General features: G+C 52.7%; 1 protein-coding gene across 1 annotated transcript in view; it reads left to right on the top strand.

Annotated features, from left to right (window-relative positions):
* TSPAN32 (tetraspanin 32) overlaps nucleotides 1–14,630 on the top strand; it is a 533,947-nt gene extending 519,317 nt beyond the window's left edge. Inside the window, exon 8 of the mRNA XM_086957707.1 lies at nucleotides 14,327–14,630. Within this exon, the coding sequence (XP_086813833.1) occupies nucleotides 14,327–14,422 (96 nt within the window). The 3' untranslated portion in view covers nucleotides 14,423–14,630. The remainder of the gene's footprint in view (nucleotides 1–14,326) is intronic.
* The last annotated feature ends 463 nt before the right edge of the window (nucleotides 14,631–15,093 follow it).

Below are 15,093 nucleotides of genomic sequence, written 5' to 3'. Positions count from 1 at the left end.
CAGGGCAAATCCCCGGTTGGTCAGGCCCCCAAACGGTGGAAGGACTAACAGGGCGCTGTCGTGGTTTTCCAGGAATCTGCCCCGAGGCTCCTGGTCTTTGGCTCTGGCACCCCTACTGTGCCACGCAGAGGTACCCTTACTGTACCGGTCTGCTGCAGAGGTACCTTTACTGTACCCGTATGCTTCCAGATCGCCCTGGTACTCCACCACAGCTCTGAAGGAGGCTACCGTCTATGACAGAGCCCCTCACATGCGAGCTACACTGTCACCTACAACCTGCTATCCCCAGTGCCTCCTGTAAGTCAAGTAGGAACAGGTCCATCCCCACCAGAGATAAGTGGACCCCGTCCCTCTCAAAGTACCCATCGACTCTGGCTCAATCAGTTTCTGCCTGATGAAACCCAGGCCCCTCTGGTCTATGAACGTACGCATGGCCCGTTGACTCTCTTACATGAATGTTCCACCGTCTCACTGGACCTGGCCCCGTGCCAAATTCTGCGAGGGATGATTTCTGATCACCAGAGTTCGCTTTGTCACAGGCATTTGCTGATTTCCCCCATGGCTTGTAAAAGTGCCCTCCTCCCCATGGGAATGAGGTCGTTATCCCCAAATGGATCACCAAGATGTTGTGCAGGGCGCCCCCTAGAGCCAACCATTTCTCCAGTCTGTTCCTTATGCTGCTCCATCTCATTCCCGGAAAGCCCATCCAGACAAACTGCATTTGTGTGAACACCTGCATCCAATTTCTGCGTGCAGCCCACTGAACAATCCTGTCAACGTATGAATGGCCGATCACCCACACTCGGTAACCTGGTGAATAAACGTACGCTATCTTTTACCAACTTGTTTAATATCTATTTTATGGTTTAACTTTTTTTATTGAGATCAGATAGGAAAGACAGATAAAAATCTCCATGTACATTTTAGCTATGAGCGTTCGATAGCAAGACATACAATCAAGTAATAGGCTATTATAGTCTTGTGTTCCGATTCAAGGTCGAATCAGTGAAGTGTTCGTAACTGGTGGAAGAAGGATGAAAAAGAAGCAATGGAACCTAGAAAAGCCCAACCCCCCCTTCCCAAAGCCCCCCCCTCCTCCTACCCGTCCAGTGCTCCCTTTATGCCCCTGGTCCCCCTCAGCCGCTCCACCCAACGGGGCCTCCATTGCTATGTTCAATTCAACAGTCTGCCTTCTTTGGTACTGTAAGCCTCAATAATCTCAGGTATCGTGGACATGTTATTTCCCTGAATTCGGTGGTCAAAAGTGACATGAATGGGTGCCATAGATCCTCATATTTGTAACCCTCCCCCGCCATAGTGAGCGATAATTTCTCCATTCCTAGCACATGCCACAACCGGTGTAGCCAACCGACAAAGGAAGGTGTGGTGGTAGTGCACCAATGTGTGAGTATATTTTGTACCGCAGAGCCCAGTGCAATTGCTATTTGTCTTCCTCTACGGGATCGTAAGGGGTAGGTCAGTGGGTTAGGAAGGCCTAATAGGATAAAAACCTGGGAAACGCAGGAGTTCCGTTTCGAAGTGTTTGTCTATTTCATCCAGCACTTTCACCCAGTAAGGTTGAATCTGTACACAGTCCCACAACAAGTGTACCAGATTGCGAACTTGGCCACAGCCACGCCAACAGGTCGCCTCTCGACTGCGGTCCATCGCATGTAGCCTTCTGGGGTATAGTACCAGTATGTCACTACTTTCGTGAATGTCTCCGTGAGCCCCATGTGGTATGCAGAGTGTCGGGCCCTGTAGTAGATCCCCTCCCACTCTTTGTGGCTAAGGGTCCTCCCCAAATCCCTCTCCCACCGCTCCCTGCCTGGGTTATGCATGTGTGTCTGCCTAGCTTGTAGCATCTTATAGAGATCAGAAATGAGTTTAGCATCGGACGTGCGGGAGAGGAGCCATCACTCGTATGGTATGAGGCGTCTATCCACGCTTGCGCGTATCTGCGGATGCAGTGCCCAATGTCTCACTTGTAAATAGCATAACCGCTCGGTCTCTGGAAGGCCATACTCCTGTTCGAATTGGAAAAAGGGAATGACCCCCTCAGCTCCATATGACGCGACAACCTGCAGGCCTCCAGTGGGCAAAAGCCGTCCCAACTGTTCCCGGGGTGAAGTCGAGATTATCGACTAACGGAGTGGGTGGAGAGGGGAAGGTCGTAAGGCCGTGTGCGACGTTAGTGGCGTCCCACACCTCTAGGGGAAACTCGTTATGTGCGAGGTGTACAGGTTAGGCGGCATATGGGGTTTGCGGAGAAAGGGGATTTCCTGCAGAGGTCGTGTGGCCACCGCCTGGTCTTGAAAGAGACTGTGTTTCTCTGACTCCCATTTCCTCCATTCGACCAGGCATCGCAATTGTGAGGCTTGGTAATACTTGTGTAGATCGGGAACCCCCAAACCTCCCATCTCTGGGGCAAGAGTGACCAACATTCTCCGCATTCTAGGCTTCCGGCTGTGCCAGATAAATTGGACCAGATCAGATTGTGTCTGTCGGATCCACCCAGCAGGCGGTCGTAGCGGGAGGGCATGGAAAAGGTAAAGGATCTGAGGTAAAATGGTCATTTTGACCGCCGCGATCCGGCCTAACCAGGAGAGGGGATAATATCTCCACCGGTTGATTTCCCCTCGGATTTTCCCGCGGAGTGTGGCGTAGTTAGTGGCGACTATAGTGGGGAGTGAAGAGGCCAATTGGATCCCTAGATATGGAATTGTATCCGTTGTCCATTGAATGGGAAATAGATTCTGCAAATAGGATTGTGTGTTGGGGGACAGTGAGATATCCAAGGCTATCGACTTATCTGCATTCATTTTGAAGCCGGCAACACGGGCGAAAGCATCTAGATCCACCATACAGGCCGGCAAGGCCGGCTTTGGGGTATCTAGCGAGATCAGTACATCATCCGCATAGAGGCTAATTTTGTGAATATAACCACCAAATTTGATCCCTGTGATTGCCCGATTTTGTCGTGTTTTCTGCGCCAGCGGTTCCATGTATAGGGCGAAGTGAAGGGGCGATAATGGACACCCTTGCCTCGTACCCCTCTTGATGTTAAAACTGGCAGAGCTATAGCCGTTCACCCTAACCATGGCTGTAGGGAACTTGTAGCAATTAAAAATAAAGGTGCAGAATTTCTCTCTGATCCCCACTCTCATCAGTACCTGCTCTAGATAGGGCCTGTGGACGCGGTCGAAAGCCTTTTCGGCATCTATCGTCAGCATCATATATTCCCCAGGCATCCGGGTGGCTTTCTCTATAAGGTGGAGGATTCGTTTAGTGTTATCTGTTGTTTGGCGTTCGGGGATAAAACCTGCCTGATCCGGATCTATAAGTCCGGGCAGATGAAGGGCCAGTCGAGCTGCCAGGATCCCAGTGTACAATTTAAGGTCCACGTTCAATAGTGATATCGGGCGGTAAGCCCAGCATTTAGTCTTATCCTTCCCGGGTTTTGGGATGACTGCAATAGAATCCCCTAAAAGGTTAGGCGGTATCGCTCCTCGTTCTGCAAACGTATTAAACAGTCGGGTAAGAATCGGGGTGAGCACTGCGCAAAACTTCTTATAGAAGATAGCGGAAAAGCCGTCCGACCCTGGTGCTTTTCCCAGTTTGAGTCGGGAAATAGCAGTGATGACTTCATCTGTGTGGATGTTTCACTCTAGATGTTCCGCCTCAGGGTCTGTCAAAGAGGGTAGAGTAACCTAGTCCAAAAAGGAGGTTCCCTCGGAACTGTCCAACTGACTGCCAGCATAAAGAGTGGCATAAAAGGTGCGGAAGGCCTCCGCTATCTCAGCGTCCTCCGAGACGCAGGTCCCATCAGGCCGGACAATTTCCTTAACCCTTTGTTGCTGACGTGCCTCCCGTAACCTGTTAGCCAGCAGGCGGCCACACCTATCACCCCCAGTGTAATAAGCATGTCGCAGTCTCAGGGCCGCAAATTCTGCGCGGTCTTGATCAAGTGCTGTCAGTTGATGTCGCATGGCCTTAAGTTGTCGCCACACTCTCTGGGCTCCCGTCCTCTGGTGCATATGTTCTAATTCACGGACGCGTTGTGTGAGTTCATCGCGTTTGCGCTGGTGCTCTCTATTATCAGCCGTTAAGAGGGCAATAAACTCCCTGCTAACCACTGCCTTCAGGGCAGCCCACTGGGTCGCAGGGGTCGTTTCTGGGTTAGCATTATGAGAGAAGTAGTAGCTGATGGTGCCATGTATGTGTTTCACAACGTCAGCTCTGTGTAATAACGTGTCCCTAAGACGCCAAACTCTGGGGGGGCGAGATGCGGGTGGGAGGGTAAGAGTGGCGAGAACTGGAGCGTGATCTGAAAGCGATACAACCCCTATCTCAGTCGTGGTCGTAAGCGTGCACACTGGCCCTGAAGCTAGGAAAGGGTCAAGTCTAGCGTTGGTTTTGTGTGCATTAGAATAATAGGAATATTCCTTATCTTGGGGATGGAACCTGCGCCAAAGGTCGTGTAGGTCTAAGTCACGCAATCGCCCGAGTCCGTCTGCAGAAAGTGCGCCTGCTTGGTGGGTGCGTTGACTGGATCTGTCCAGGAGATTATCAAACACTAGATTTAGGTCTCCCCCTAGGATAATATGACAGTCCGGTGTAGCTGTGGCCTCAGTAAGGGCAGACTGCAAGAACTTTTCTTAACATTCATTCGGGCATAAAGGGAACCAATGGTGAACGTGAGGCCGCCCAAGGCAAATCGCTATGTCAGAAGCCTCGCCTTAAGTTCGGCACTTTTATGCATTACCTCCCCTTTGAACCGTTGCGCCACCAGAATTGCACCCCCGCTGTCTTGGTAGAGCATGAGGAAAAAAACTGGGTGGGGAACTTACGGGAGCGCATTCTATAGCAATCACGCGTCAGCAGGTGAGTCTCCTGGAGTAAGCATATGTCAGCTTGTGTGTTTTCTAAACAGGACAAAACCGCTCGTTACTTTACTGGGTTATTGAGACCCCTCACATTGAGGGTCAAGTTCTTAAGGGTGGTAGGAGGCATAACCGGTAAGCAGCCAGATCAGGCTAGGGCCGGGAGTCCTGTGGGTAGTGTCATTGGTGCAGGCAGATTCGTAGTGTGAAGAGGGTGCTCGCGCATGTGGGGTCATGTGAGCCGTGAGTTGAAGTCGAACATGGAGCACTGGACCCCCGCGAACAATCCCACCCCTCCCCTTCCCTAGAAACTCCCCCCAAACTCCCCCCCAGCCTCCCCCTCTCAACAAGAAAGTCAAAGTTTGAAGGTCCAAAGTCCATCACCTTCATAGGTAATCAGGAACTTATTATCGCAGGGTAATGCGATCCAGGTTTAACACTCCCCCCTCCCGCCGACGACCCAGCAAGAAAAACCAACAGCCAACAACCGCTAGGGATAAAAGCATGAAAGTCAAATGGGTTGAGGCGAGGTCAGTTCCAAGGGGACTGCTTCCACTGCTGCTCGCTGGCCATCTTGGGTCTCAGCCGCAGGAGGTTTCTTGACACAACGTCTTCTTCCTTGTTGGCGCCACTGGGATCTTGGTGCCTCTGCTCCCCCAGAGCGGCCTGACGGCTCCTCCTCCTCTGCAGGTGGGTCTATCCCTAGTAGGCGACATGCTTCCTTCAATGAGCGGAGCTGAAAGAGCTTGTTGTCAAGCTTGAACACTATGCAAAATGGATGGCCCCAGCTGTAGGGGATGTTGTGCTGTTGGAGGTATGTTGTAATAGGCTTGAAGGTCAGACGCTTCTGCAGCGTAAGTGCTGACAAGTCCTGGAATAAGACCGGTGATTGATTCCTGAAGGACAGGGGGTGTAGCTGTCGAGCTTTCTGAAGAATGTCCTTCTTTGTGCGGTAGTCCTGCACACATACTAAGATGTCCGGTGGAGGGCCGACATGGCTCGCGGGAGTCCCACTCTATGTACTCTGTCTAGTCGAAGGTGAAACCAAACAGGTCCTTGGTATCTTCAGTCAGCGTCACTCCCCGGATCCGCACATTATGGCGACGAGAACGATTCTCCAAGTCCTCCATGTGAGTTTGCAAATCTACCTGCTGGTCATGGAGTTGCAGTATCTCCTGCTGTAGTGCCTCGATTTGGACGTCTCGCCCATCATTCTTGGTCTCCAGCTCCGCTACTCGCTCCCCTATACTGTCAACATCCTTGCGAACCTCCTTGAGCTCCTCAGAGAATTCCTTTTTTAAAGGTGTGGATGTTGTCCCGCAATGCAGTGAATAGTGATTCCGTGAAGGCCTTCATGATGGGCTCTGAGCCTTCCACCGGGCCCATGGCCGGGCGGTCAGGAACTGTAGCATGTCTTTAGGCGATTGTGTCACCTGGGCCTTAGCAAACAGGTCCTTCACTGATTTGTCTTTGCTGGCCCGTGGGGCGGACATGATGCCTACGTTACGCGCTGGGAGTCTCTCTTCCTGAGTCTCTCGCTGGCCACGGAGTGTCCAAGCAGCTGGCCTCTCCTCGTGGCAGTGTCGCTAAATTGATGCTCAGTGCTACAGGCCGCACGGCAGGCTACAGAGGACCAACGCACTGTACCGGGTGATGCGTCCCTGCTAATCCCTGCTCAACACCAGTGGGGTAGGGAGACGAACACTGGACCCCTCCTGTGCCCACCGCTGGGTTGTACTCTCCACATTGCAAAGCAATCTGCAGGGCCTTCCTCTGGGATAGACCGAGCGATATCTCTCGGCACCTCCTTAAGTCTCCCCTTCACCGACTTAAGGCCCATGGATCTCGTGCGTTGCTCCCAAGTCTCAACTGGCGCCGAAGATGGCCACAGAGCCACGTCGTCTGGCCCACAGGCTTCACACGTGGGACAACTTGTATCCAACAGCCTCCTCCTGTAGTGCAGAGCCCGCCAAGCAACTCGCCGCGGTCCGGCTCCCCGCTCGTTGCCAGTACGGCGCTTGGCCCCTATTCGCCTTTCTCCCTGGACTGGTCCTGACTATCCGCCTCCCCGGGCCTCTTCATAAGCCTCGGGAGTACTCACTGCGCCGCTGGTGTCTTCGGTCTGGGAGGGATCGTTCTGCCGCCGCTGTGCATCAGCGTACCGCGCCCGGGCCCCGCTAGCCCTCTCGGCCGTGCTATCTCCGTGGGGTCGCTTCCCGCGGTCGGGCCTACCGCGCTGGATCTACCAGTGGCGATGCTCAGCTCGTTGCAGGCCTCCTCTCTAAGCCCGGCGTGTCCTGCCGGCCTCCCCCGCTGTGTCCGCTCTACCCGGGTGGCTGGTTCCCTCGCTAAGGGGCCTATCCTCGCTATCGGCTCGTTGGGGGCTTTACCAAAGTTCTTCTCCATCGGCCCGGGCCCCTCAGCTGCACCCACTCTCCGTATCCCGGTCGCCTCTGGACAGGGCTGCCACCTCACCTTATAGCCGCCAGTAGACCTTCACGCCCTGCAGGGAAGGACTCACTCACGTCTCTGCCTCTCGCTAACGCGGGAGGGCCCCAGTCCTCCTGCCGGGCCCTCGACCGGGCGCTCTGCGCTGCAGCTTCCCGCGGCACCTCACAAGATGGCGCCGCGGGCGTCTTCTTCCGTGGCTCTGCTTCCCCTCACGTCTAGCTCCAACCTGCACAACACCCTCACTGCATTCAAATAATCGCCGGCCTCCAGCAGTCAAGGCAGCGTCCGACGCCACCTCTGAGCCCCCCGCACCAAGGTATGCTGGTAACGCTCCTCCGGGAAGCCCATTGCCTCCGTAGGCGAGGGGCGCCTCTCCGACCGTGTGCTCTGCTTCGCCCGGTCCTCGCCCACAGGAGCTCCCACTCAACCTCACAGGTCAGTCCAGCCATCCAACGGCCCGCACCGCTCCCCAGCCAGAGTCAGCAAGCAAGGGAACGGCCGAAACCGGTGCTTAAATCGGCCGTCGGCGGGAGCAGAAGAGCAACACGTCTGCTCACGCCACCATCTTGGCCACTCCCCCTTAATATCTATTTTAATCACACTTCTCAAAACACTGCAAACCACTGCACTCATATTATATTTTACATGCTGAGCCTTCAAGGGCGGATATAACGCTCAAAACATCACGATTGCCAGCGCCCAACCTTCTTTATGCCTTCCAGCCCCATGCCCGCCTTGAATGCCGCCGTAGCCCCCCAATTCTAAATGAGTGGCTGGAATACTTTTTGTCTGGGCAGGCTAGGCCCGTGCGACTCAGGCAGTAGGCCATGATCCGGTCAACCTGGAATTTAGTCAGGGGACCCAAGTCTGCATATATCAGGAAGTACCCTTGTGCTGCCGGATGCACGGACATGTAGTCCTTAACTATGTACACTGGGCAATACCTGGGTTCTCCTAGCGGTTCAAGGACTATGTCCGCCCCACACCCTGTTTGATTGGTCTTGGACCTCCTGATATGTATCACTAGCTTGTCAGTCAGGTTGACATCCTGGCTACTCAAGGCGGTTCCAGACGTGTCTGTATTTGACCTGGCTATCAATTTGCCCATCCTGAATGCCCCAAATAATGCCAGGCAGAAGGCTGCTGAGAATAACTTGGCCTCAAATTGTGAGTCAGTAACCTGGTGTACTACATCTAGCATCCCTTGTTGGGTGGGGAAGTCGATGGGGCCCCTCATGTCCGGAGACCTAACCTCATCTCTGGCCCATCCCTTGAGAGCCGCTCTGATCAAGAAGGACTTGGTTGGGTCCTGCCCCCCTTCAGCTTTGTGTCTTGACTCACCGCTGCCAGGTGGCCACAGACCCACGAGTGGCTCTTCCCTCGGTCTTTAGCCCATAAAACAAAAGCTTGAACCTATTGGCCCAAGGCCAGCGAACCTGTGCTCAGGGTCTCTGTAACGCTTAGAAATGTGTCAAGCTGGGCCATGTACTTCTTCCTGGTCCCTGGGGCACTTACCACAACGCCCTGAGGCTGAGGGTGCCACGGTGGCGAGTGGCCGGGGTGCTGGTCCCACTGCTGCCTTGGGGGGTTGTGGTAAGTGCCCCAGGAGGCCAAAGAAGGCATATGGACACGTGAGTACGTTGATATCCTGAAGTTACTCATGCATGGGGCAGCAGGGGCAGACATTAGGAAGATGGGGGGAAAGAGGAGGAGACAAAGTAATTGCAGTTAGTGATGCTAAGTTTTGGTCGACTGGGACACTAATAACGTGGGCTGCGCCGCCATTAACTATTACTCTCCCTAACATGCCGTTCCCCCCGCCACGCTGGGTAACATCATCCCACGTAAGCACAAGGGAGAGTGACGCTGAAGAGCCCCAAAACACAGCATTGAGGGAGGCCATCCTCTATTCCCCTGGCACTGGGCAGGATGCGCCACCCTCTTTCCGTCCGCACATTAAGGAAAACCAATGAAGCCCATACCACTATCCCGGGGCCCTGGCTGACCCACAGCAGGCTGCCCCGGTATTCCCAAAAACCCCATTGGGCCCAGACACACCCAGGCCGCAGTCCCCATACCTGGCTCTCTTTTTGCCCCAAATCTCTGGGAAAACAGTACATTGATGTGGCGGCTGCTGGCCCTGGCCTGCCCCCAATTCCCGCATCATCAATCTTAAGCAACGGCGGTGATCTCATCAACCTTAACTTAGTACATACGGGACTGCCTCAACCCCATATCGACAAACCACGCGGTTGGGGCCCCCTGGTCCCTTCAAGGGGAAACAAAGGGAAGGAGGCTGCTTGTGGCCCGTACTGGCCCCTCTTGGCTACACCACTGAGGGATCCCGCTCCCACCCTAGGGCCAGGCTTCCATTCACATATGCGAGCCCCGCATGGACTCCCTTGCGTTCGAACTCACCACTCCCGTGCTGTCCCAAGGTAACTTGATAACAGCTGCCAGGGCACCTTGCGTGGGAGCGGAGAGAGGTGGGGGAGATAGAAGGGGCATTTAAGCTGTGTTGAGAAGGGACTGGAGAGGAGCGAACACTCTTCTGCCTGACGCTGGCTGTGCAGGCCTGTTCGGCTGCTGCTTGGGACATGGACACCCACCCTGTCCTGACAACGGGTCCCAACCCCCAAAGGTACCGCACAAGCGGACTGCTCAAGGGGCTGGACCAGGAACTTAGAACAGTAGACGGGATGGCGCTGCTGGCCTAGGGAGCTGCTCCACATCCCCCCACCAGCCCGATTGCATCCCCGGCAAAGGCCGGGAAATTGTCGCCAGGCGCATTGGCGCCCCTTGCAGTAAGCACAGGAGCCCGCACTGGCCCATGGCCATTCCTTGCAGGCTTCGATTGCACATTTGAGCCCCAGAGGTTGGGGGAGCCCAGGAGGTGAAGCGCTCTCACCTGCCTAAAATGCTCGGCCCACCGCGCCGCTGGTGGTTTTGGACAAGCGCAGGAACAATAATGCTCACACTCCTACCCTACAAGCGGGCCGTGTCACCCCCCACAGAGCTAAGCCCAGCATGGGCAGCACATGAAGGAACCTCAACCAGCCCTCCCCTGACCCCCGTGCGCACTCGCACCGCAAAGCCCCGCACTGCCCCCTAGGGGCATACGCTTTCCTAGGGCGAAAGTGTCTTCAAAGAGCTCTCTCCCCACCCATGGCAGACCGTGTCATGGAACCCTGTACAACCTGGGACTGTCCCAGGGACTGGGCGGAGGGGGTGGCTGTGCTGCACTCACCGTGAATGATGTCACGTGGGAGCGCATAAGGCACGAACAGGCCAGAGGATAACAATGACGAGACGATGGGCGGCACACGACCCTCTCAACAGCGAGACTGGCAAACAGAGGCTGCCAGGAGGGGCGGGGGAGGCATATATGCGCTCTTCCCACCTGGCGCACCGGAAGGACGCCACAGTGGCGACCTGGCTGCTGGGCTCCCGAAGGAAGCCCTCCAACAACTAGAGCGGCGGTGGGTGTTGCCAAAATGGCACCAAAGGGCTGCCCTGCTGGATTGGCCCCCTGTGGGGCCACGGACAGCTGCAATATGTTTAATGTGCGGTTGCAAAATGTTCTGAGGAAGCAGAAACGGAGTCGAGCCACAGAAACAAATGGCTTTTAGAGGCTGCGTTAGTGGCATTTCACAGAAGGTACACACACACTCGCTCTCTCACTCAGTGCGCCTTCCTGGTTACGTTGGCTTTCTCCTGTCCTCTTCCCAGAACATGCTGCGCTGCAAAGTTAGACCAGTGAAGGGCCTGTTGTGTCGGGAACACTCGATCGCTGCTGATCAGGGTTGGATGCCAGACGCCACAGCTTTGCTACTTGTGGCGCACACGCGCGCAATAATAACACGAACACCCAGTATAGATATTGCACTTGTTCTTTGTTATATCTGCACACTTTCATGAAGTGGTTCATTTTTCCACTTGCCGTGCACCTTCTACCTCTCGCTGGGCACTCTGATGGCTTGTGTGACCGCCCTCCACAGTATCCACATGATCGGGCTCGTGGGCCTCTTGTTCTGTTTGGTGATCCTGTTGTTTTCAGAGCGATTACATTTACTGGCTCCATTTTGATGGGAGCATGGATAGCATATGTGTAGCCCTTACTTTTGAAAGTTCTTTAGTTCTTCCCAAGGTAAGTATGACTGCCAGTGAATTCTCTGACTCTTCCAGGATTCGCTTCCTCAATTTCTCCGAGGCACACCCCTGAATGACCTGGCCCCTGATTTCTTCCATCTCATCTCTGAAGTTGCAGGAGCTCGCTATCTCCTTTAAACGCGCATGGAAAGCATCTAGTGACTCTTCAGGCTTTTGTCTTGCTTATCGGAATATGAGGCGTTCATAATCCTGGTTAGCCATAGGCTCAAAGTAGCCATTGAGGGACGCAACTTAGCGTGAGGTGTGTCTGTGGTGCTGCTTCCACCACTGATTTTGTTATCTTGTATATCACCTTCCCACCAAGATGTATTATCATGCCATGCTTTTGTTCATCTTCGACTTGAGTGGCCTCAATGAAAAGGAGCACACGCTCTACCCATTCTCTCCACCTTGGGGCTTGAGCCGATGGGACGCCTTCTATCACAAATGGCTCTATCGCCGGAACTGAGCCATGTTCTCTCAGCTGGTGTCTCTGACGTGCTACCCTGGGTATCGCTTGTCATGTCCGAGCTGCTGCGTATGGGTATAAAGGCTGTTGCAGCACTTTGCACTGTCTCCCAGTCTGTTGCGTACTCCTGTTTAGGGCAGACTCTTGTCTCCTCTCACTGAACCTGATGCCAGAGTGCTAGTGATTCCCCTGCCGTACCTCTGGGCCATTCCGCGTCCAGTGCTTTACTTCTCAGTGCAGCCCGTGGGACTAGCTGTTCCTGCGGAACGAGCACCACACACGTGTAAACATTTGCGCGGCCGCCGCCTGGTGTCTCGTGGTCTCCGTACCTGGCTCATCGCCAAATGTTGTGTCGGGAACACCCGATCGCTGCTGATCAGGGTTGGGTGCCAGACGTTGCAGCCTTGCTACTTGTGGCGCACATGCATGCAATAATAACACAAGCACTCAGTATAGATGTTGCACGGTGCCCTCGTGTGGCGGCTCTCACACCATACGGATGCGCACCAATGTTTATTAACAAAACCAATTAACAGCACGTCCGCAGGGGAGGACACAACTCATGCCCATCACCAAATCGTGCGGTGCGCAGGGCCAAACTATATGAGCAGCATGTCAGCAGGAGAGTGTGTGTATTAAGCAGGCTTGCCCCATGTAAAGGAAACATTGCTGGAGTTGCTTCTGTTTTCAGACACACCTCAGCAATGCGCCACTTTTGCGCCTACAGATACGTCAGGAATACTGACGTATGTGTAAATCCTTGCGACATGGAGCGCTGTACAGTAAATACAGCGCATCCATGGTGTCGCAAGGAGGGCGCACTGAAAAGTGTTGCATCGCTGTTTTCACACAGCGATGCAACATTTTTCATAAATAAGGCCCCAAATCTCTATCTGCTCCTAATGGGAAATTACACTCAAAAGATATTTCAAGACAATAGCCATGTTACCCTACAGGAGAGATAGTCCTTCAATAGTGAAAACGAAATTAGCAGTATTTCACTATTAGTACAAGTAAAACAATACAGCACATATCCTACCTTTTAGATACACTGCACCCTGCCCATGGGGCTGCCTTGGACCTATCTTAGGGTGACTTATATGTAGTAAAAGAGAAAGTTTGGAGCTGGCAAGTGGGTGAACTTACCAGGTCAAAATGGCAGTTTAAAACTGCACACACAGACATTGTAGTGGCAGGTCTTAGACATGTTTGCAGGGCTACTCGTGTGGGTGGCAGAATCAGTGCTCCAGGCCCATTACTAGCGTTTGATTTACAGGCCTAAATGACATGGTTTTATAAAAGCTCCAAGTATACAATTGTGTGATAAAATAAATGCCTGAATTTAAAATGTATAAGCCAGATTGCCTATCCTGCATGCCATTGACTGGGGATACTACTGAAGACGTGTTGGATGACATAGTATGTGTTTTGGCTGCTGTTATGGATACTGTCCATGAGTATGGTAGGAGATTAACTGAGGTGCAGTGGCATGCTTCATATGTGATTGATGTGAGGTTATGAAATATATCAGGAGTCTAAATGAAATAAGGACTTAACACAAAAGTTTCTACTGAGGTTTCACTGATGCGTGGCATGATCAGGATCTTTTTGTTCCACTTGTATCACTGAGGAATACTTTGATAACTCACAATGGACATTTAGGTGTAATAGGTGCCTCATAAGAAAAAATACAGTGGCCTTTTCAGGATCTTACAGGCAATTGGTATCTAATATGAGACACGTGAGTTGGTTGAAAATTATTCAAAATGGATCTATTTTTCATTTGTTGAGTGTGCTCGCACCAAAAATGTATTTACATTTCTAACTAAGATTTTTATGTGGAGTCACCAAAGGAAGTGGTGGAGTTTGGTGGAGAGGTCGGCCGTCAATATAAGTACCTCAGACCGTCTATCCTATTTTGGGCAGTCTTTCAGATATACATTTTTGCCAGTTAGAACCAACTAGGAATAATAAACTCCCGGTTTGGAAATGTATTATTGAAAAACCAAAAACGTTGCTGATCGGCTGCATGAAACATGGCGATTACTCAGCAAGGCTGCTGTGCTGTCTGAGAAGCCACCGTGGCTCCCCTGAAGGTAGAGGTTCTGCCAGGCAGGTGACATCTCTAAGCATGATGGGCCATCATCCATTGCACGCCAAGCTCTAAAGTAGGTCACTAGTCTAGAAAACAGTAATGAAAAGGGCCAACAGTAATCACTGTGTGAAGACAGGAAATCCAGTAGGGCAGGGATATGGCCAAGATAAGCTGCTTTATTGTGGAGGCAGTGAGAGGAGATGACATTATCTTTGATTCCCGTCTCCTGCTAGAGCCATGGTGATTCACCTGTTTTCCCTTTCATCTTCCTTCGTGCAGGTCTACGGCATGACTCTCACCTCCTTCCTCCTCTTCTACATTCGCATCGGCATCACCTGGGACCGGAAAGGCAAATACACCCTGGCACAGCACTAACAGCATGAAAGCTAAATCCAGTCTGGTGGTGGCCTGCACATTTATTCGGTGGATCCGAGGAGGGGAGCAGGATGTTTTGGAGGTTAATGGCAACATGTACCTGTTTATCTCTCCACAAGAAGCTCTAACGACGTATCACTTCTCTGTAGCTCTCCCATTGAATGGATTGATGGATGCATTTTAGAAAATAAACCTGTGAACATCCTTCATGAATGTCATGTGTAGATGCTTTCTGCTGCCCACCTGCCCATAAAGGACCACATACATCACAACAGAAGTGTTCTTGCTGAGTTACAGAGTCACTTTGTACCCTATTTCCTGCAAAAGCTCAGGCAAGATTATTTACACAGAGCAACACTGGATGTTAGGTAGGGTCTGAACTCTGTGGAGACAAGTACGGTGCCTCTAAATGGGTGCACTGTGTGGAATGCACCGTGGTTTCACTCTTTGTAGCGGGAACTGTGGCTACTCTCTGAGGAAGCAAAGCTTGGCTTCACTCTACAGGCCTCCACCGTGTGGAGTCAAGCAGGGCTCACCCTTGTGCAATGTACTTTGCTCTTCTCTGAGTAAGTGAAGTTTAGCTTCACTTCCGGCTCAATTACGAGTCCGGCGGTCCACAGACCGCCAGACTCCTGGGAGCACAGTGGTCTCCTGACCGCCCTATTACAATT

Source organism: Lissotriton vulgaris, chromosome 2_1 (genome assembly GCF_964263255.1).
Source record: "Lissotriton vulgaris chromosome 2_1, aLisVul1.2, whole genome shotgun sequence".
Taxonomy (NCBI): Eukaryota; Metazoa; Chordata; class Amphibia; order Caudata; family Salamandridae; genus Lissotriton; species Lissotriton vulgaris.
This window is presented reverse-complemented; position numbering and strand designations above follow the sequence as displayed.